Source organism: Podarcis liolepis, assembly GCF_965112155.1.
Source record: "Podarcis liolepis genome assembly, chromosome: 1".
Classification (NCBI taxonomy): domain Eukaryota; kingdom Metazoa; phylum Chordata; class Lepidosauria; order Squamata; family Lacertidae; genus Podarcis; species Podarcis liolepis.
In genome coordinates, this window is record NC_139554.1 from 24,449,646 (window position 1) to 24,473,664 (window position 24,019).

The 24,019-nt window shown below is 42.8% G+C and overlaps 1 protein-coding gene across 15 annotated transcripts in view; it reads left to right on the plus strand.

Annotated features, from left to right (window-relative positions):
• EML5 (EMAP like 5) overlaps positions 1-24,019 on the plus strand; it is a 99,602-nt gene that overhangs the window by 50,283 nt on the left and 25,300 nt on the right. For 6 of the 15 annotated variants that reach the window (XM_083500669.1, XM_083500663.1, XM_083500665.1 and 3 more), the window contains 7 exons: positions 526-657; positions 863-951; positions 2,851-3,027; positions 13,404-13,605; positions 14,463-14,589; positions 15,937-15,951; positions 23,009-23,087. In XM_083500669.1, the coding sequence (XP_083356795.1) occupies positions 526-657; positions 863-951; positions 2,851-3,027; positions 13,404-13,605; positions 14,463-14,589; positions 15,937-15,951; positions 23,009-23,087 (821 nt within the window). Of the gene's footprint in view, positions 1-525; positions 658-862; positions 952-2,850; positions 3,028-13,403; positions 13,606-14,462; positions 14,608-15,874; positions 15,952-22,995; positions 23,088-24,019 lie in introns of all 15 variants that reach the window. The other 9 variants (XM_083500657.1, XM_083500658.1, XM_083500659.1 and 6 more) reach the window with 5 other exon arrangements.

Genomic DNA, 24,019 nt, shown 5'->3' on the forward strand with positions numbered 1-24,019 from the left:
ATTAAGGTTGTATCTGCATCTGCAGTCCATGTCACATTTTGTTCTTCATAATATTCTTCCAGATGGATATTTATTGTGGGATGGGTACTCCTCTTGCATGCAATAACATTGCTGGTATCAAAATGCCAGCCTGTATTCCCTCTTCCCCATTAATCAAGATCTGCTCTTCCTGGGGGAAATTGAATACATTAAAAAAGTAAAATATTTCCCAATGACATATTATAAACAACCCATTTACAATAATAAGGCTTATCTAGAGATACCCATTGCCTCAGTATTTATCCTCACATGTTTTCCATATGTAATAGCTTTTTTTTTTTTTTTTTACTTACGGGCTGCTCCCCCCCTCCCCTTGGCATAGGTTTGCAATAATTTGCAATCAAATGCTAACAAGATAGCATGAAACATAAACCATACCTCAAAACTACAAATAAGACATTTCCAAAGATTATGTGATTCACATTTATTTTTGTAGAAAATCAGGTTACTTGGGAAAGTATTCATCTCCTTATGATTGCATTTTAGGCGCTGGAAAATACTTATCTGTAGCATCGTATGATACGTTTGTAGATATCTACAATGTAATGAGCAGTAAGCGGGTTGGAATCTGCAAGGGCTCTTCCAGTTATGTGACACACATTGACTGGGATGTAAGAGGTAAGAAATACAATTGCTGCAAAATGACTATATTTCTGTAGCTTAGAAAGTGTAAACTATGCATGAATTTTGTGCAGCATTTCCAAATGGTAGTGATGAATTTCTCACAAATTTTCATAAGAAGTTAATTAATAAATATTGTGTAAACAAACTACAAACAAAAAAGTCTTCAATAAGATTTTGTATTTGGTGAACATTTTTTTAGGCAAGCTTTTACAAGTCAACACTGGTGCTAAGGAACAGTTGTTTTTTGAAGCTCCTCGGGGGAAAAAACAGATAATTCCCAGTACTGAGGTAAGAAGATTTTCCATTCAGTTCAAATACAATTTTGTAAATAATATCTGTATTTTCTTTTTGTCATTTACATAATTTTGAAGGCACTACAGGCAGCCCCACATTTACGTAAGGTTACATTCCAAGGCACCACATGCATTGGTGAAATCGTGTATAATTGAAACCTATTGAAAAAGCCTTCAGACAACCCATTACGTCACCACCCTGCCCCCACCTTTTAGTAACGTTTCAGTGATACATTTATGACATTTCTGGGTCACTTCCTGGTTCGGTATGATGTGCATATACTGTACAGTACACGGTTGCACACATACTGAATGTGTGTAAAGGGGGGGTGGTCTCTGCCTGTATGTTATTTGCTTGTGCATGTAAGATGACATCAGGTGGGACTTGAGGTCCACCTAGTGGTACAATGCAAAAGTTGCTTTTCTAAAACTCCAAAGCTTCTGGAACTCTAATACCTTCAGTGAGCGACATCTAAATTCTGCCTTACCAATTGTGATAGTGTTTTTGTGACCTTGGCAGACTATACGGTTCAGTCTTATTGTTTTGGTCCTTGTCAATATGTAAAAGAAATTGTGGAATTTCCTCCTTATATATATTTCTTTAGTGAAGGACAAAGACTTAGCCACAAAAGTAAATCCTGCAGTTTCTCTTTTCAAGATATCCAAAATTTAAATCCCAATACCCTACTAGGCAGACCTATTTTACAAATGTCCTATCAGATGCCATTAAGGATAGAGTCTTCATTTGCAATACCAGCTCCCCCCCCCCTACAAAATCTGAAAATGCTTTTTATCACCAAATAATTTTATTTCCTTGCTTAATGAAATTGTTGTCAATATCCCCACCACCACCACCAAAAAATCCAGTATTTCTGCTTAATGCTGTGGTTTGTTGCATTGTTGTGGCACACTGGTCAGTATTCCTCAAATGAAATGTTTTCTTAGTGGTACAGCAAGTCTTGGAATCAGACTATTAGAAACTAAGAACAAGCAATGAAATAGATTTACAAGACCAGAATAGATTAGAATAGAATAGAATAGAATAGAATAGAATAGAATAGAATAGAATAGAATAGAATAGAATAGTGAGTATTACTGTGTTGCACTTTCAGGGAAATTAAGAAACTCACCTATATGAATTAAATTCAAAAGTATGGTTTATACTAATCACCAGCAAGACACAGGAAGTCAAGGTATGTCAGGGAATCTTTAAGATTTCCTTATATAAAGAAAACCTTCCCAAATTATGTCCTACAAATAGAAGTGAAGAACACAAGCACATTAAGGCTTCAGTCCTGTGCACACTTACCTGAGAGAAAGAAAAACCTCTGAACATAACTGGGCTTACTTCCTAGAAAATTTGCATAGGCTTGTGCTGTAAGTAGTGTAAATTATTCTCCCTGTTCTTGCTGTTGGATATGGAAACAATAAACTTTCTGCATAGCTAACAGTAGCAAATTCCTGTTTGCATTTATGGTATTCACATGCTGGCTCTCAGCCTTTAATTAGTCAAAGTAACTATTACAACCCAAGTGATAAAAAAAAATATTAAGCTATTACTGTACAATGGGAAAGTATCGTTCACACAGTGTTCTATCATAGTTCAAAACAGTATTAATGGTCATAGTCATATTGTCAGACATGGGAAGGTAAGAAGATTAGAATGTAATTGGAATAAATTTTCTCAAATACTGGGTGATAACACATCCTCATAAAACACCCATATGATCCTCCTTCAAACTGAAAGCATTTTGTCTGCAGTTGTCATAGGTAACATCTAATTATTTCAGTGGGAGATGTGAAGAGTGTATACCTCTAGGATAACAGTGTTTGCTCTGAGATCAGATGTATAACTATGGATAAGTATCCTTTCTCAAACAGGCTATCTTTATAGGCAGAAAAGATTTCCTGGACATCCTGGACAAGTGTTCTAGGCTCCTGCTGTGAAGGAATTTGGCCAATAATTGGAGAAGTTACAGATGTAACTGCTTCGTGCCTCACCAGTGATAGTACAGTTTTGGCAACAGGAGATGATTTTGGATTTGTAAAGCTTTTCCGATACCCTGCCAAAGTAAGTAAATGTGCAGTGTTTGCATAATGAGTCTTAAACGAAGTCCTACTGTTTTCATACCTACAATCATTGAAAATACACTTGTATTCTTATCTCTCATTGGTATATGTGAATCAGCTTTAACACAGATCAAAACTACAGATCAAGCATTCATATTGTACCACATTTTCTCAGACACAATGCAATTCAATGGAGACAATTCACATGCTCATCTGTAAGTCAACATAGAGTATATTTTCTGTTAAATATTTTTTTATTGTTTTTCACAATTTAATTCCACATTAACATCAATAAAAAAGAACATTTTTACCCCCCAATCCCCATGTATAGCAATATCTTTTCAAAACCTTTTCTTCGAGATTCCAGGAATCTCCAGACTTCCCTCTATCCCCTCTCCTGGTTCTTTATATAAACAACATTCTCTTACATTTCCATGCCCATTTACCCAATTTTCTAATAATTACACATAGTTAATCAAAACTTACTAACACTTCAAATAATTTACCAGTATTTAACACAGATATCGTTTAAATGTCTAGAATATTATTTAAAACAACTTTCTGCATTCTACATTTGTGCTTAACTATTATTTACCCAATTTTCTAATAATTACCCAGAGTTAATCAAAACTTACTAACACTTCAAATCATTTACCATTATTTAACACAGATGTCATTTAAGTGTCTAAAATATCATTTAAAATAAATTTCTGCATTCCAAATCTGTGCTTAACTATTATTATTTTCTTCTAATTTTATCCCCATCTCTACTAATTGCAAGCGTTTAATCAAAGACTGCTAATGTACCAATATCTACAATATTTTGCACACAAACAATAACCATTTCCAAGATTATTTCCCAAAGTTTTCCTAACTTTGGCGTACTTAAATTTCATCAGAAGACATCTGTCAGTTGAGGCAAGTTCCAAATCCAGCTCGCCTTTCCTCCAAATTTCTCTCAGTATCAGAGATTGTACTTTCTGCCTCGTTTTCTCCACCACAACCTCCTCAAGTGTTTTCAGCCTAAACCACAAAACTTCCAAATCTACCCTGTTCTTTTGGACTTCCTTCATATCAGTCATCTTTTCCCAGTTTTCAGGCTTCTGCTCCAACTTTTGCCTAAGAACATCCCCTTCCTCAGCTCTCCCTGTCCAAGACTCTATTATTTCAATCGGTTCTGTCACCCTTTTAATGCTTTGATCCATTTGGGTTGTAAACTCATTTGTTATTTTAGCCATTGTCAGGGAACTGCCATCGGAGCATCAGGTGGTGGAGGGACTCAGGGAGGAAGAAAGAGACTCAACAGCTGAAGCAGGGACCAGCAGGGGGAGGAGTGGGTCTCTGAGGGAATGCGAGCAGGAGGGAGGGCTCAGGGAAGCTTCCAGCGAGAACAGTGGGGAGGTATCTGAGTCTCCCATAGGGAGACCCACACATCGCCGGAAACTGTCACGCCGTGAGTCCAGGAGACGCGTTTCCGTTAAGGAGCTCCTTTGCTGGAAACGCTTCCGCAGACAGCCACTGTCGGACTCTACTAGTGACTAGAGCAGACATGTCTGAGGAGCTCCGTCACACACGGAGGTTTGTGGGGTCGCACAAACTCTGAGGGAGCACGTTTTTACGCACAAGCAGCTAATCAATCCCTAACAGCAGTCCGACAGTCTCTGTACGCTGCCTGTGCAAGAGAAAGCATCATGAGCGAACCAACCGGAACCGGAGGAGCGGGGGCTGGAGCTGGTCCAAGCTTGGAAGATAGATACCGAGCGTTGGAGGTCCAACTGGCGCTGCAGACGGCGAGGCTGGAGGAGAGAAGGGCTCAGGATGCAGACAAGAAGGGGAGAGCCACTCAATTCCCCAGAAAGGTACCAGGATTGGTGCAAAAATTTGGGGGGGACCCCAAGGATTACCATGCCTTTAGGACAGAGATGCAATATGCCATTAATGTGCAGTTCGATGAGTTCCCTGATGAGGAATCGCGAGTTGCTTTCGTAATTGGGCATCTTGAGAAAGGGGCGAGAGACTGGGTTCGACCCCTAATGGCAACGCACAATGACATACTAAAGGACACGAGGAAGTTCTTTCGTGCAATGGATATCATGTTTTCCAGCGATATTGAGGAAGGGGCGGTGCGCAGACAGCTAATGGCTTGTAAGCAGGGAAGTCGATCTGTCCGTGAGTACTGGACTGAGTTTACCATGCTGATTCACAGACTGAGTTGGGATTTATCGGCGGCACCCATTCAAATGCTATTTGAAGAAGGTCTTTCTTCGGCGGTGAAAGACGAGCTGTCACGGAGCCCCAGGGCGGAGTCTATGGATCAGCTGACCAAATCTGCGCTGACCATAGGAGCGCGGCAGGAGGCAAGAGCCTTGGAGAGGCGGGAAGGGAGAGGGGAACGTTGGAAGGAGTTCCGCATTCCAGACATTCCTGAGCCAGCTTTCCCGCCGGCAGAGCCGATGGAAATCGGAACAGCGCGCGCGCGCGCATTTTCAAAAACCAGCGAGGGGGCTAAGAAGGAGGGAAAGGGCCCCCGGAAATGCTATCTCTGCCAACAGCCAGGCCACTTTGCCAGAGTCTGCCCCCAGAGGAAGGAATGGCAAGGGATGGTGGGAGCTGTTGAGGGGGGAGAACAGGGGGGAACGGAGCAGGTAAAAGCCAACGCCTGGTTGCCACAATCGGGGCACTGCAGCCAGGCCAAAGAGCAGTGAAAGTGCCCGTGCCAGAAGCTCCTCGACCTGCTCTAGTGATTGAAGTGTCGCTAGAGCTGCAAAATGGGCACCCCCTAAAAATAAAGGCGCTATTGGACTCAGGCAGCTCCTGCAATTTTATGAGCAAGGAGTTTGCTGCTGAACACCAGATACAGACTATCCCTTTAAGCAACCCCCTGCAGGTGACCACGATTGATGGCAGGGAGTTGTTGGGAGGAGGAGTCAGCTTGCAGACTGTCCCAATGATAATGAGGATGGCAAGGCACACAGAACTGATAGCGTTTAATGTGGCCACCCTGGGAGGCGCTCCCATTATTTTGGGAATGAGCTGGCTAGCTCTACATGATCCGCTGGTTGGCTGGCATCAAAGAGTGGTGTCCTTTGGTTCAGCACATTGCTTAGAACACTGCAAAGGGGAAAAGGGTTCAGCAGGGGCCCAAGCCACCCTAGCAGGGACTGAAGTAATGGAGAAGGTGAAGGTACCACCACAGTATGCAGATCTCAGCGACGTGTTCAGCGAGAAGGAAGCTGACCAACTACCACCTCATAGACCCTTTGATTGCCAGATCAATTTACTCCCTGGAGCACAGCTTCCCGTGGGCAAGTTGTATGCCATGTCAGACAGAGAAATGCAGGAGTTGCGAGGGTTTATTGACAAGAACCTGAAGAGAGGCTTCATCAGAGAGTCCAAAGCAGCAGGGGGTAGCCCAGTGTTCTTTGTGGACAAAAAAAACGCGGACAAGCCGAGACTTGTATGCGATTTTAGGAGGTTAAATGCAGTGACTGAACCGGTGGCTTTCCCTATGCCCAGAATTGATGATATTTTGACCAGGGTGAGGAAGGGAAAGATTTTTACAAAGCTGGATCTAAGGGGGGCGTACAACCTGATACGCATAAGGAAAGGGGATGAATGGAAAACCACCATGTTTACCCCTTTGGGGGCATTTGAATACCTCGTTATGCCATTTGGATTACAAGCAGGCTCAGCGTGTTTTCAATCTTTTATGAACCACGTACTGGGCCCTTTGCTCTACAAGAATTGCGTTGCTTTCCTAGATGATGTGTTGGTGTATTCGGAGAATGAGGAGCAACATGTGAGAGACGTCAGAGAAGTGTTGAGCAGACTGCAAGCCAACAGGCTGTGGGTCAAACTGGAGAAGTGTCGGTTCCATACCAAGGAGGTGGAATTCCTGGGGTACCGCCTGTCAGACAAGGGATTGGCCATGGATCCCGGCAAGGTACAGGCAGTGCTGGAATGGAAAACACCCAAAACCAAGAAGGATGTGCAGAGGTTCCTAGGGTTTGGAAACTTTTATCGTAAGTTCATCCGCAACTTCGCCCATCTGATGGCGCCCATCACTGACTGTCTCAGCAGTAAAAAGAAGTTTGTATGGACGGCGGAGGCGGAGCAAGCGTTTGAGGAGCTGAAAAGGGCCTTCGCCTCTGAAGAACAACTTCTGCATGTGGATTTACGAAAGAAGCTAAGGGTTGAAACAGACGCATCTGACAGAGCCATAGGGGCGGTGCTTCTTCTGCAGCCGGGGAAGGAGGAGTCAGAGTGGCGACCATGTGCCTTCTTTTCGCGAAAGCTGAACAAATCCGAGAGGAACTACACGGTGTACGACCGAGAACTTCTTGCTATTCATGAGGCGTTCCGGAGATGGAGGCATCTGCTAGTTGGTGCACAACATAAGGTGCAAGTGTGCACGGACCATAAAAATCTAGAGTATTGGAGAACTGCGCGAGTGCTCAACCAAAGGCAGTTGAGATGGGCCCAGGAGTTCTCCAAATTTAACTTTGAGATTTGTTACGTGCCAGGCCCAGAGAATGTTAGGGCGGACGCTCTCTCACGCAAACCTGAATATTTGGAGGGGGAGGGAGCACCCGAAGAAACCCATATCATTCCAGAGGACCGCTGGGTGTGTGGGGCGACTTTGGTGGGGCAAAGGGAATTGGTAGAGGGTACGGTGCAGGATGCATACGCCCAGGACAAACTCAGGGATCTCAGGAGGGAGGAAGACAAATCCGGTGGTTTTGAGGAGAGAAACGGGGCATTGTATTATAAGGGAGCGTTATATATACCTGAAGGGGAATTGAGGGAGAAGGTACTCAAGCAGCTGCACGATAGCCCCACAGCAGGGCATTTTGGGCAACACAAGACCATGTGGCTGGTTACCAGGGAATTTTGGTGGCCCAAGGTCAGGGAAGATGTGCGGGAGTATGTGAGAGGGTGTGAACAATGCCAAAGAGCCAAGGGGGAGAGGCGGGCGCCGGCTGGTTTATTAGAACCACTGCCCACACCTGAAAGACCGTGGGAAGCAGTGGCAATAGATTTCATGACTGATCTGCCAAGGTCTAGAGGGAAAACAGCCATCATGGTTGTAGTAGACCTGTTAACTAAAATGGCCCACTTTATAGCCTGCTCACATGCGGTCACAGCAGAAGAAACAGCCAAATTGTTTGTAGAGAATGTGTTTCGGTTGCATGGCGCCCCCTTGAGGGTGGTTTCAGACCGAGGGAAACAATTTACTTCCAGGTTCTGGAGGAAGCTCATGAGCTTACTGCATGTAGAGGTTAATTTTTCAACGGCCCGTCATCCAGAAACCAACGGGCAGGCGGAAAGAGCAAATGGGGTTCTCCAACAATATTTGAGGTGTTATGTTAATGACAGAGAGAATGATTGGGTGGAGAAGCTGGCGTTGGCAGAATTTGCCTACAACAATGCAGAGAACGTGTCCACGGGGATGAGCCCCTTTTTGGCTAATCACGGGTGCCATCCCAGAGCCTTCCCAGGGGGGGAGGGGGAGAACTGGAGCGTTCCAGCTGCAGAACAGTTCGTTGAAGAAATGGAAGCGATCCATCGCCAGCTCCAACTCAACTTAAACAGGGCTAAGGAGGAATATAAGAGGCAGGCAGACAAAAACCGAAGGGAAGGTGAAAGCATCAGGGTGGGGGACCAGGTGTGGCTGTCAACCCAAGGGTTGCCGTTCAAAGGAGGTTGTAAGAAATTAAGACCCAAAAGGCTGGGTCCGTTTGAAGTCATGCAGCAGGTCAATCCAGTGGCTTTCAGGCTCCGGTTACCGAACCACATGAAGCTGCACCCAGTTTTTCACAGGTCGTTGCTGTCACCGTATAGAGGAGACAGTGAAGGGAGGGTCACTAGGGGACCAGCAATGGAGGAGAAGGAACACAGCTACCATGTAGCGGAGATCCTCGATTCCAGGTGGAAGGGAGATCAAGTAGAGTATTTGGTAATGTGGGAAGGGGAACCGGAGTCGGAAAACACCTGGGTTAGGGCAGAGGATGTCAATGACGAAGTTTTAATAGAGACTTTTCATCAGAGGTTCCCACGTAAACCTCAGCCTGTAGCGAGGTTCCGAAGGGAATACTTTGCCACCACCGACGAGGAAGAGGAGTTGGAGGGGTTCCCAGATTCTGAAGAGGAAGAGGATTCAGCGAGCCAGGACGACGATCGATGGAGGGAATTGTTCGAGACGTCGGAAGATGAGGAAGATTCGTTTCGGGGTTTTAGCCCTTCACCTCCCAGGGGAGAGGAAATGGGAGGGGGTGAGGGGGCCCCTGGAGGGGAGGTGGATGTCAGGGAACTGCCATCGGAGCATCAGGTGGTGGAGGGACTCAGGGAGGAAGAAAGAGACTCAACAGCTGAAGCAGGGACCAGCAGGGGGAGGAGTGGGTCTCTGAGGGAATGCGAGCAGGAGGGAGGGCTCAGGGAAGCTTCCAGCGAGAACAGTGGGGAGGTATCTGAGTCTCCCATAGGGAGACCCACACCTCGCCGGAAACTGTCACACCGTGAGTCCAGGAGACGCGTTTCCGTTAAGGAGCTCCTTTGCTGGAAACGCTTCCGCAGACAGCCACTGTCGGACTCTACTAGTGACTAGAGCAGACATGTCTGAGGAGCTCCGTCACACACGGAGGTTTGTGGGGTCGCACAAACTCTGAGGGAGCACGTTTTTACGCACAAGCAGCTAATCAATCCCTAACAGCCATAATTTCCATCATCTCTTTCATAAATTCTTTTTTCAATTCAGAAAAAAGATTCACCAATTCAAATTGAGATTTATCCCCTGGGTCCTGTACTTGGGCCTTCTGTCCAGACTCAACTCTGACCGTTTAATCATTATCATATTTTCGTCTTTCCGTTGTTCTCAAAACAGCCAGTTTTCACCACCACCTTATCAGTTTCAAGGCCATTCCATGTAAGTTCCCAGTAAACAGTAACAGTTTCTGTGCTTTCACACTATCCCTCTTCTTTCTACCCGTTTACTTTATACACATATGCAATTTAACATAAAAACCAAATTTTAAGTTGATATTCATATATAACAAATATCTACCTTTAAAAAGAGACCGAAACAAACAATATATCCATAAGAGTTGCCACTTAATTGTCCAGGAGAGAGAGTACTAAATTCAGTATCCAATTTTCTGAAATGTCTCAGGGTGGATTGAAGAGTTGCAGCACTTGAAGATCCTTATAAATAGGTATGTCAACCTCTCTTGACAGTTTTTTTTTTCTCCTTAAAATTCCAATTTATATACAGCAAACTGAGTTCAGTGCTCTGTAGGTCCCTCCAGCTGAGATAAGTCTTTCTTATATTCCCCCAACAGAGTACTTTAATTATCTTAATCCAAATCTCCTCTGCTGAGTTCAGTTTTAATGATGGCTGCAGTTCAAAATCCAGTTTCCACTTTTATACTCCAGTATCAGTAACAAGCCAAGAAGAGTAGATTTCAGTTGCCTTAACCTTTCCTCTCCGCAACCGGGGAAAAGCTTTGGAAGGGCAGCATAAGGACTTTCAGATGTTGTCGGAGTCCTGGCACCACGTTCCCTTTTCCATACACAAATACCAAGTCATGGCCAGCTTTAAAATACTGTAGCAATGTCAAGCAATAAAGAATGGGTTTCAATTACTTTCAATTCTCCCATCAGCAGGCCCACACTGTAAATATCAAATAAGATAATAGTTTTCCACCTGCACTTTTTTAATTACCCAGAAGATGAAGAATAGACTTCCTTTTTAATCCTTCGTCTGGCGCCGAATTAAGCTTAATTAATTTCAGTAGTTAATCTTTTTACGTTCCCCTTGGCTTGAATGTTGGTTACGGAAAATCTCTGCTGGTGGCTGGAGCATGTTGCCAAGACTGCACTCAAGCCTGCTTCTTTCCCCCACTCTCCTGAGCCTTTTGGTGCAGGGGTCTGGGAATTGCGGGAGAGCTCTTTGCAATATGCTGGACCCCTCGACATCTTGAGAACCCTCTCAAGACTTTTGGGGGGTATGCCTTGGCGTTTCCCCCTGACTCTCCGCAGGGCTCAGATCTGTTGGAGCAATCAGATCTGTGCTCCGTTCACCATCTTGCAGAGATCGGAAGTCCAACATAGGGTATATTTTCAAGTGATGTGTATGCATATGTGTAGCAGGCCTTAGTTGTCACCATTTTGATTTTGTTTTACCCTTGGGTAGGGAACTTCTGGCCCACAGCCTAACTAGGTCTAACAGATCTTTCCACTTGGTCTGCCAGGCTGTTACATTCAAGTTGTGCCATTCCCACCTGTCCTACAGGTGGTGTCATATATGATGACAGGGCTTGAATGAAAAGGGCTTTGCAGGCACTGCCAGTCAGCAAATGGTACTTGGAAAGTACTATGCACAGTTTTTTTGCCCAGTTGGTTTGATTTCAAACTGCATGGGCAAAAATGGTTTACTTGACATCATTGTGACTCTAGATGATACATAGATACACCTGTCAAACTTGGTCCATGGGGGTTTATAGAGCTAAGGTTCCAGCCCACCGGTTGATTCTAGTACCCCACTCCTAGTGGCTATTTCAGGCAGAAGATATTCATTTTAGAACATGTATGTATTTATCAAATCAGAGGCTAGTGTGCTAGACTTGGACTAGAGACACCTGGGTTTAAAGCCCTTCTCTGCTGGTATCCAAAGGACTCTCTTTGAGTCTTACATACCTCACAGAGTTGTTGTGAAAATAAAATGGGAGATCTCTCATGTAAGAACTCCTTAGCTCCTGGACAAAGACAGAAATGTAAGAAGAATATGATTGACATCCCTTCATACTACACAATCCCCCATTCACATGCCAACAACTCAAATCACACATCTAACACCACATTTCCACTCCACAGCTTTTCCCACCAATAATGCTCCAGGATTTTTGTTCTAACAGTTTAAAAATAAAATAAAATGGGGGGGGGGAGAATGAAAGTATGAGGTGTTCCAGTAAAATCTTTAGTCATCTTCCTCAGGCCATGCAAGCTCATAACCCAAGTAATGATATTCCTCTAGCATCACATCTCAGATGGCTTTGCAACACATGGAGGCAAGGCTACAGAAAAAAAGTGGATGACTATTTCTTCCCTTGGGTTTGCCTCCAGCAATCTTAAGGAGTCAGGGCTAGACAAAGGGGAGCAGTGTCAGACTGTGCCTTCAAATGTTTTCTAAATGTTGTGTAATTTTTTATCTCCCTGACATCTGATGGGAGGGCATTCTACAGGGAGGGTGCCACTGCTGAGAAGGCCCTCTGCCTGGTTAATTTGTGCAGCAGACGTCCATGTATATGCTGGAATGTTCATAAACATTCCATAACACCTCAGCAGCTGAGACAGTGGTTAAGGGTTGTTCATTGGAGTTCGGAGTAACTCTGGTACTGAAAAAAGGGTATTAATGTTTCAAATACTGCAGCCTGTAACTACCCCGTCATTGTTTCCTTTTGTTGAGTTTATCTGATTTGGAGATAATTTGGCAAATTCTGTTTCTGAGAAATTGTGTGTTCTATACTTTAATTAAACACTCCCTTTGTCTTTGTATGGCCATAATTGAAATACTTTCTTGTACAACTTGTATACAGTGAGATTACACGAGCACCCCCCACTCAGCTCTCTTAGTCTTAATTCCCCTCGTTTACTGACGCATACCCACCAAACCCAAAAGTCAGTTGCCCTGTTGTTATCTTTTCATTCAGCAGCCTAACAGCCCACGGATAGAAGCTGTTCTTTACCCTGTTGGTGCAACTAATCATGCTTCTATATCTTCTGCCTAAGGGCAAGAGATCAAGAAAGCACCAGCCAGGGTGTGAATCATCCCTGAGAATTTTCCTCACTCTCCTGAGGCAACGTTCTTCTGCTATTTCATCCAGCAGATTCACGGGACAGCCCATAATATCTTGTGCTGTATTTACCACCCTCCGTAGGCACTTCCTATCAGATGATGTCAAACCAGCATACCACACCATGATGCAGTATGAAAGGACACTTTCTATTGTTGCCCGGTAGAAGGAGATCATCAAATGTTGATTGACATAATCGTAGCTATGTAGATATGTAGGATAACAGTAGTGGATAGTGAGGAAGGGCTGTGCTCTCAGCTGACCTCCCTTCAGCTGCACTGCTGTTGCATACCAGTTTTGTTTTGCAACAGTGCCAACAGGAATGCTGGACTGTCTTTTTCCCATTCTGATATGCAGCAGCATTGCAGCCAAAGGGAGGTCAAGTAAATGACACAGATGCACCAGGCCCTCCACTACTGCCCAGCATATTGTTCAGTGTTACTTTGACCCATATATAGATGCTTTGTAGGCTTGCCTAAAAATGCTAATGAATGAAATGTTCTACATTCTTTGTATATTTCATATTCAGGGAAAATATGGGAAGTTTAAGAGGTATGTGGCTCATAGCACACATGTAACAAATGTTCGCTGGACTCATGATGACAGTTTATTAGTCAGTGTTGGAGGTGGAGACACCTCTTTAATGCTGTGGACCCATGAGATGGAGGGCCATCGAGAAACCAGGCAGTGTGACAGTGAAGAATCTGATCTAGATTCTGAGGAAGATGGGGGTAAGTAACCGTTTTAAGATAACTTCAATCTTATAAAGCAGTGTTGATTCTTCCCATTATAAATGCAACTTCCATAATCTGAATGTCAGTTTGAAAAGTCTAGGGGTTTTTTTGTGTATGTGTGCAAATTAAATATTTAGCAAAACCAGTTTACTGTTTTAAATGCCTTTAAAAATCCTAAGTAAATTATATTTATTGTAATTTTATGTTATGTTGGCTGGGATCCAAATATCCATTAACAGAGCTGTGCTCATGGAAGTGGGGGAGGCAAATTTCTGATTTCTTGTGCCCACTAGAAATCTACACTCCTACACCCCAGTAGTGTAGGACATTGTGTAGGTGCTGCATGCAGTGAAGAAACTGGCAAAAATTCTACCAGCAGGAACTTTCACAGTATTGCAGATACTTCTGCAAACACTCAGTGCCAGGTGGCATCCCGTTTTGCCACCTGAGGCAAAATGGGAATGTACCATTCCCTGACCTCTCGCCATGCCCCCCCTCCACTGTTGCCAGGTGCCCCCCTCTTGCCAAACTCGACAAGAACCAGAGCACTCCTCAAGGTGTTTCTGCGTGTCTTCTGTACCCTGGGTGGGTGGAGGAGGTGATGGGGGACATTCTGCTGGAAGAGGAAGCAGTGGGACAGGTGGGTGCTTCACCCTGCCTCATCAGTGGGCAGGCTCTGCAAAGTGCTTTCCCATGAACTGAAGTACTCCTTCAACTTACTGAAGGGCTGGTCTTGATCCTATCTACTGTTGTTTGTTGTCTCTGGTGCACTTATACACAAATAGAACAAATTAATAAATAATTCACCTACTTCTTAGTTCCAATAGTTCTTGTGGTTATAAATATTTTACTAGGATATGACAGTGATGTCACAAGAGAAAATGAAATTAATTACACCATCAAAGCCTTATCAACCAACATCAGACCTATGTTTGGAATCAAGCCTCATCTGCAGCTAAAAGAGCCTTCAGTTGATGAAAGGTAACTTGGGGAGGAAATGTGAAATTTTATGGCATACTGTAATAGATAGAATTTTAAGGGGCATGTGTGTGTAAAAGGGGCTGAGAATTTTTTTCTATTTGGTTTTGAACCATTGTACTTGAATATTGGATAGTATTTCCATTTAACTTTTCATGGACTAAGAATATTGGCCAAGAGTAAAAGATTTTCACATGTAGTAGTAAATAACACACATACACTGCTGCTGAACACCAGTAGTAGCAAACAAATAGTCAGTGATAGCTTTGATCCTCTGTTGTTGGGACAAGGGTGCATGGAATAATACTTCCTCACTGCCACCACCACCACCAGGTGATCAGTGCTATTAAAGCTGACAGCACTAACACTCATGCAGTGCTAGATGTACTCCCTCCTCCCCGCTATACTGTGATCTTGTGTAAATGCAGGCAACAGTTAACATGTGCAAATTCAATGTTCATTGTTTAAATAATGCAAATTAAAAGCACAGAAGGAGGATAACTTAAAAACTCTTTTGTGCAGGGTTTTACCTATGCGGGAAGAGCTTTTAAGCTCTCAGACTTGCTTACTGAGCTCTCGGAGGCTCTTGCGAAAACTTGAACAACCCTGCAAATTTTGCAAGAGCCTCCCCAAGCCCGGTAAGTTCCCTGCCTTGCTGGGCAAAGAACGCTAAGACCCATTTGGGTGCACTGGCTTTGGGAGGTAATATTGCTCATGCAGGGGCAGTTCAAAGAAGCTGGCTCAAATATATCCAGTTTTGTGTATATGTGCCTTCCCCGGAATGTAATCCTTGATCCGAGTTACCTGTATACCAGAACTGTAGGCAGGCAGCCAGGCACTGAGATATTTGAAGATTTGAAAGGATGGAATTTTTGAGACGTAGGTAGGGTTAAACAATAATTTTAATAATTGCCAAATAATTTTCGAAGTGTACACAAGAGGCATCTTCAGTTCTTGCATCTAAGTGGGCATGTTTAATTCTGCAGCTTTAAATATTTGTGGGCAAATTTTCACTTAACATTTTGAACTGTGGTTGAACTGAAGCAAACATGCATGCCAGATCCATCTTTTGGAAAACGGTCAGAAGTGACATCCCGGAAAAGAATATTCCTCTGCTTACAAATATTTTACAGAGACATGCACTGAATTTTACACACAAATGCCTTTAGACTTGATGCATTTACTGTATTTCGTTCTTGGGTATTAATGCCTATATACGAAATGTGAGTTTAGAATCGGCTAACAAATATTTGGCCCATTGAATTAATTTCAGTTTTCTTTATCCTAGATTTCTGATATATATTGTTCATATTTTAATATTCCTGCTTAATTTTTATGCTTCCTGTGAAGGCAAGGGGTTGTAAGGTAAGATCTTACTTACATATATAAAACATTCGCTATAAAGTATATTTTATCTGATTTGGAAAATTATAACCTACAGAAGCGTCAAGTAATACATATATAGATAAAATCCTAGGGAATACAATGATGCAATGAATATACCATATTCTTCTGTCTATAAGACTCTTCCATGTATAAGACACCCCCTATTTTGGGGGACTCAGATTTAAGAAAATGTATCTGTGTAGAAGACGCCCCCTAATTTTTGACATTATTTTTTAGGGGAAAAACCTAGTCTTAAACATGGAAAAATACGGTACTTCCTTTTTGCTATTGGAAAGTTTCTAGAGCAATCAAATGAGGCTGATAAAAAACAGAAAAGATACATTCTTCTGATGGCAGTTTTTGTGTCCATGAATCTACATACCTTATACATCTTCTGTGTGCCATAAAGGGTATAGCTTCTAGCTCAGCACCAGACAGGAAACTTGTCATAAGCAGTGTCTATAAGCAATGTCTATTAGTTTCAGCATTCTGGAGTTGACTCTTCTTTCCTTCATTCTTTTTCAATTGCTAGCTTCAGTGTCTAAGGAGCTGATTCTAGAGCCAAACTAGATGTTAAATGTATGATATATCTTTAACCTTTTTTAAAAGAATAAGTGTGCATGTGCAATCTGCATTAGGATATTGGCACAGAAGGAAGGTGGTTAATTACTCCCCCTTGCCTGTTTCTGGAAAATCACATCACTCTCTCCAACTGATACTGACTTTAATCAAGAATCTGCCGTAGGTGCCTATTGCAGTTTCTGTGTAGAGCAAATAGAAATTTGTAGAGTATTGTGATTTTCATCACAAAAGCAGCAAAGGAACAATGACAATTTATTGATAAAAGCTGGTATCTTAAAGAAAATAATCTTGAGGAATTACATGTTCAGATTTCACCGATAGCCTATATGAGTTTGCATATATTTGATTTTTTTTCAGTCTCCAAATACAGTGTTGTGATTTATACCTAAGCATAAACAACAAAGCAGGATAACTCTTTTCAAGTCATATATCTGTTCTGTGTATTTCGGAATTTGTATGAGTTCTTTGAAAAAGATTTATAAAATAATAATATAATACAGAGGGGGAAATAGACTCAGGACCAGGTCATCAAAATTACTCATACAAGAGTTACATTATTATGAGTTGTATTCAAAGTAGTGATAAGGAGGCTGTTCCGTCAGTGCAAGCATTTCTGCTTACCTGATGGGACTATGTCTCTTCTCCTCCCTGTATGTGCTGTTCTGCTGATCCTCCAGAATTGGTTCTGGGGAACTTGGGGGGGGGGGTGGAGAAGGGGGGGAAAGCCTCATTGCACTAGTGAGCATCATTGCAGTGTTTTCCACTACTGCTGTGATTTATTTGAATATGGCCCAATGTGTACAAGCCGTTCCTGCTAATGCTTGTGATATAAATGGCAACAGTATGCTAAGGTCTTTGTTGTAAAACTTTGATTTATTTCCCTGTCGTGTCTTGGTAAATACAGTGGTACCTCGGGTTACATACACTTCAGGTTACATACGCTTCAGGTTACACACTCCACTAAGCCAGAAATAGTGCTTCAGGTTAAGAACTTTGCTTCAGGATAAGAACAGAAATCGGGCTCCGGTGGCGCGGCAGCAGCAGGAGGCCCCATTAGCTAAAGTGGTGCTTCAAGTTAAGAACAGTTTCAGGTTAAGTACGGATCTCCGGAACAAATTAAGTACTTAACCCGAGGTACCAATGTAAATACTTATTTAGAGGATTATCACACACCTCCTGCCCCACTCACTTTCTTGGCCACTACTTCTTCAGTTCCCCATTGCCAGTGTCATTCTGAATGCAGTTCTGCTTTTCCCAGTTTCAACCTAAGAGCCTTGAACACGGCATGTGGCTCTGGACTGCCTTTGTTGGATAGTGCTGAGTCTGGTACAAGTGCAGCTCTGCTTTCCCTTTTTCTAGCCTCCAAAACCTAGGGGGAGGAGTGATTGTATCCTGTGAGTCTTGGGTACAGTTTTCTGCTTGGGTTTTCGCCTGGGGTACTTGCAATTAGCTATATAGGAGTGAAAAAATTACAAAGCTGCCTCATTGTTAACAGGTGAAGACTTATGAAAAAGTAATGAGAATTTGATATGAGAATTAGTGACTAGTGTAATGATTAGAGGAGCATCCCAGGCATACCCACAATAATTTGATCCAGAAACTTGGTAAGCAGGCAGAAGCATGAAAAAATGAGTTTTCCAAACCATCCTTTTCTGTACCAAAAAGCTATATGAGCAAATATTTTCTGTCTTATTTGCAATTATATTGCCTTTGTTTAATGAAACCTGTGGAATATCAAGTTAGACATCATTTTCCTGAAAGCTTGTAAAAGTTCTTCTCCTGCTTCACTGTTCTATTGTGTGGTGTTGGAGCATGCTTGATGAGCCTTCTTTGCCAAATAGAGGAACTTGAGTAAATAGTTAGCAACTTACTCTTTTGTGCCCCAAAAGAGGTAATATATTCCTTCTTATTTTCCTTACACTGTGGACTTTTCCTCTCCCAATACTCCTTCACTTTCCTATTCCTTTTCTTTATGCTGCCAAACTACTCCTCTCTTGCAAATCATGTCTCAACGTTTTTTTTAAATCCCTCTCCATCTTATACCTGTAAATATTACCTTTGTAAACAAAAAAACACAACCACAAAATAAAATCTCTTACACTTGGATATTGCCAGAGGATCAGTTCAACACAATTCTACATAATATCTTTTCTGCTATAAAATAATTTTAGATGCTTGGTTTTCTTATCTTAAAACACACTTTTCACCAATTCATCATTAAACCAAACTGGAATAAGTAATCATTCTCTCTTCCTTCTGCTGCTGAAAAGAGGTTCCAGGTAATGCTTTTACTTTGCTAATGTCTTTTTCATATTTCAGCACCATCTTCCATTTCCACGCAAAGCTGTCTTGTCATTTTGGTGTCCCTAATACACATATACATGTTCCTACCAGCCTTCAACATCTTGCTGTCATGCTACTTTCTGTACATATATAGAACTCTGAAAATGTAAACACTTCTATTCACCTTGACCCTCATTAAATTTGCTAAATTTAACAATATTTTAAAAATACTTAACATAAAATAAAGTAGAATTACAAGTTCAAGAAAATATTAAGGACATTTTCATATGATATGCTTCCATAGAAATTTCTATGAATCTAGTTAATTTATTATTTTGTTTATTAGCACATTCATATCCCACCTCAAGATAGAGTGCATGGTTATTCCCACCTATTTTAATTTCACAGCATAACATATTTAGAGAGAAGCCTTATTTAGTAGCTGGCTAAGCAAAAACCTGCTGGAAGTTCTCTTTGCCTATAGGTTTGTTACCTATTTAGCACTACACTCTTCAAAGAGATATTAGTACTATTTCCTTCGTGTACTGAGGTATCTGTTAGGACCTGTTTACTTCATCATCTGCTGCTTTTCAGAATCTCACTCACTGCTTTGGTGAATCTTCTGCTTTTCTGTTCTCTTACATTGTCTTTCTGTGTCTACCTCACTGACATGGGCGCTTATTTCTGTCCCGAAGCTGTTATTTCTCCTGTCACAGAGCACAGTTTTCAGATGCAGTTTTGACTTCTTCATTTAAACCATGTGCAGCTGCTACCTTAAAATGACATCAGAATGATAGATGTCACTATTATTTTCAGGTTCAGTGGCAAATCTTGAGTCTGCTGTGAGGAATAATTGGTAACTTGTTTCATTATCATCTATGCTTCCCAAACTAATAGAGTATGTTTAAAGGTGTAGGATGAGGGCTGTACTACCTCAATATGGAAGTGGGAGGATTGCATGCTTGGGATTATACCACATGCCCTCACCAGAGCTTGAATCAGCTCTTAGCAAATGAAGTATACCTATATGCATAAATCCAATATATTAAGTAGAAGTGGAACCACCTTAAAAACCTTGGGGAAGTAAATAATGGTAAGTTTGGGACCCCTTTCCCTTCCTTAGTATGAGGCTGTATCATTTACTTGGCTGAAACTTAGGACTCAGCTACACGGGTTAATTATAACGTTATATGTGCCTTATAACAATGTGGCACCAGACGGTGCTGTAGAGCTGAAATCCAAGTGAATGGTAAATTGCATTGGGAGCTTTTATAGCGGTCTTTTTTCATAGTTCTTTAAAATATCTGTGTAGATCCATCCTTATATCTATCCACGTGGGTTATTGTTGGCATATGGGTGTCATGTTTGTGTCATTGCCCAAACAAAGCTTTGGGCCTAATGCAACTCTATGCCAGTATGACAGTTGCTTCCAGATTTCTCCAGAGATGCCCAGGATTCCAAAGGTGAAATCACCATCGAGGTGGATTTTTTTAATTTTGAAAAATGTCCGTTTTTTGGGAGGGGGCGCACTAAGGGAGCAGGCGAGCAGTCTGTCTGTCAGTCTGATGGGCATCTGGCTGACTGAGCAGACCCCACTTCTCCTTGCAAAGTTAAGAGCCGTGTTGGGCCTCCCGTCTTCTTCTTCTCCTCTCCTCAGTGGCCTCTGGGCCCAGGCCTGGCTGGAGGCCCCGCCACTGCAGAGCCACTCACCGGAGGAGGAAGCTGTGGGACGAGGAGCCTCCCTCACAGGTCTCCTCCCTCCTCCTCCTCCTGCTGCTGCTGCTGCTGCTGCTGTTCCGGGAGCACAACGTATAAGCAGCCCCTTTTCTTGCTCCCCTTCCCCACAGTGACCACAGTTGTTCCTCCCCCCCCCCAAAGCAGATAAGCAGTCCCAGCAGATGCCCCGTCAACCCGAGGCAAGTCCAATGCACCCCTGCCCCACAACCTTCTTTCTGAAAAAACATAGTTTAATAAAGCCCTCTCAAAGCAAGAGCTATGAATCTTGTGTCTAAAAAGTATACTCTTTTCAGATGATAGCTTATTTAAGATTGCATAGTTACTGGAAGTGTGCCTCAACTGAACACAGTAGGGCATACTTCCATAAACATTCACTTTTTATAGTTTGTGAGGGGTTACTGATTTTCTTGTTCAATGAGGTTACCTTGATATCAGTTCTGCAGTATCCAAATAAAACATGTGTTTGTACCTGCAGCCTCATTTGTGTAACTTTAGATTTAGCATCATTTTAGAAATGTTTTAATTATGTGAATTGGTTCATCTAGTTTCTTAGAATTCTAGTACACTTTAGAGAACAAATCTACAGCTAGCCATAACAGGAGGGGTTGCCATATGGTTATGCAGTTTTGGAGGCTTAACTCTTATTTACTTCCACTACCATTCCTAAGTATTGAAGGAAGAAGGGGGGTGGGAATCAATTTAAGTATAGGAATTACTAACTTGTACTTTATACCAACCCTGAGCACAGGAAAGGTACTTATTTTGGAAACTGATTTCATTTCACAAACTTAGCTGACATTACTTATTCTGCTGTGGCTTCCACAACATTGTGCTTTTTAGCCCTCTGTTATATACAGTATGTTCACTGCCTGTGCCATGTCATCATATCATTTATGTTTAGCAGGGATCAGAGTGGTCTCCAAGATCTCTGCTCCATTATCAGGAGCCTAGTAATAGTATACAAATCCCCATCCTTTCACTCAAAGCCCATGCCTTGTCCTCTGAGTCCAGCCCCCTCCATATTGCTCTACCCCCATACACTGCCATCAGTCTCAGAAGTAGTGCAGTAAGACTGGAGATCTTTATCAGTGGTCTGTGTTACATCACCAACCTGCGCTTGTCAAATTGTCTTCATTCTTTGCTTTTGTCATTAAAGTAATGGAAAGTGCATGTCATGCAATGTTTTAAAATTTGATGGTACTGAACATTAAAGTGTGTATTATAAAATACAATCATGATTTTCTGGTTGGGCCCTTGATGCCTTTGGGTAGCTGGGGCACAAATATTATTTATTTATTTATTTCATGTTGCATATACACCATACATTTAAAGCACATTTAAAACAAAGAATATTGGGAACTAGTTTTTTTTTTTTAATAGGTGCTGGAAACTATACCTCTGTGAGGGATAAATTACAGTTCCTAGGATTCTTTGTGGTTTGCCAAGTGCTTTAAATGTATTATGAATGTATGGTGTGCATGCATACAATAAAAACTGTACTGACCAGATAGTAGAACAACAATGAGGGGATTAGGAACAGAGGAGCTATGAATGCTATAAAGCAACAGAAAGCTAATAACTGCTAATAATAATAATAATAATTTATTTATACCCCACCCATCTGGCTGGGCTTCCTCAGCCACTCTGGGCAGCTTCCAACAAAATATTAAAATACAGTAATGCATCAAACATAAAATACAGTAATGAATCAAACATTAAAAGCTTCCCTAAACAAGGCTGCCTTCAGAAAAGATAGCTTTGCTGTGAACAAGTGTAGGAAACAAACCAGTGTGGGCTTAGCATTTCATGTGAATCTTATGGTTTGTGTTCTTGCACAATACAAGGAGATGGATGGGTGTGCTCATTACGAGCCATGACTTGTAAGATCATGTATTCCATCATGTGTGCACTGCGCCATTGGATTATTACTTTCCACATGGTGGAAATATACAACATTGATCAAAAGAAGTAATAAAATATACATAATAAAACAACTGTTTATAAAATGGTCCCTATGGTACAAGCACAGCCTTGTTTTTAAGCACGCGTCTGTCTGGTGGCCATTGGTGACCAGGAATTGCACACCCAAGAGTGAATGGAATCCCATGCAGGTGAGTAACTGAGCTGGTCGAAGAGGGATGAAGTACTCTGTTGACTTCACTGTACCCAACATAGTAACGAAGGGACTGCTAGAGGAGGGTAGCCTCTTCCTCCTCAATTAGTATAGAAATAAACCTCTCTGTCCCTTCTCTGCCAGCCCCCAGCAGACTGGTATCATTTCTTTGTAGGGTAATAACTTTCAGGGTTTGTTTATAAGGCTGTCCTAGCAAAGTATCTTACAGCTTTCTCTACCCAGGCGACAGTTCAGAAGATGCTGTTTTAGTACTGAATGGGTGACAGACAACCTTTTCTTATTCACAGTTCTTTGTTTCAGACCACCAGTTAGTAGGGCATTGCCTCAGCCTGAAAAACTTCAGACAAATAACGTTGGCAAAAAAAAGAGACCTATAGAGGTAAGAAAACGTGCTATTCTTATTAACATTCTCATTTAAACTTCATTATAACCAACTATATGGGGTGTAATAGAAATTTAATTAAACAGCTTCTGTCAGTGGCGTAGCGTGGGGGGTGCCAGGGGTGCCGGCCGCACCGGGCGCAACATTTTGGGGGGCGCGTTTGGCCGGCCCCCCTCGAGGAAGCGGGAACCTCTCCAAGGCACAGCGCGCCGTCGGTGGAGGAAAAGAGCCGCGCAGCAGCAGCAGCAAAGCCGGGAGGAGGAGGAGGTGGAGCGAGCCTGCTAATTGCTTGCTGGGAATTACCGTAATTTTCGCTCCAAAACACACACTTTTTTGCTCCTAGAAAGGAAGGGAAAATGCCTGTGCGTGTTACAGAGCGAATGCACTCATGCTTGCTTTACAGCCAGGAGGAGGGGGTGGAGCTGAGGAGGAGGGAGGGAAGGAGAGCCATGCCAGCAAAGCGGGCAGCAGCCGCTTACACGCGAGGAGGGACAGACGGGAGCCATAGCGAGCCGGAAAAAGCGCTGCGTAGCCAGCAACAGCTGCTGCAGCCTCAGCTAGCAAAGGTCCGTGCGCTCTCTAAACGGAGCAATGAGGCTGCAGAGGGACGGCAGGGCACAGGAGGGCTCTGAGCCACAAGCGCAGTGAAAACCAGTAAAAAAGTTTTTTAAAAGGCTGCTGGGGACAGGAGGGCACGGGATGAGGGAGAGGGGGAAATTACAATTCTCCCAGCGTCTCAGCTGATCCGCTGAGCAGGACTTGGGTTGCAGGGGATTCACCATTAGCTGTGTAAAGCAGCAAAGAGGGAGAGAAGGAGCAAAGCGGGAGTGGAAAGGAGCTGCTTACACTGCTGTAAGTGGCTGCTGTCCGGTTGGCTCCTTTAAAGCAACAGTGCTCTTTCCCTCCCCCCTCCCCGCTCAGCTCTCCGA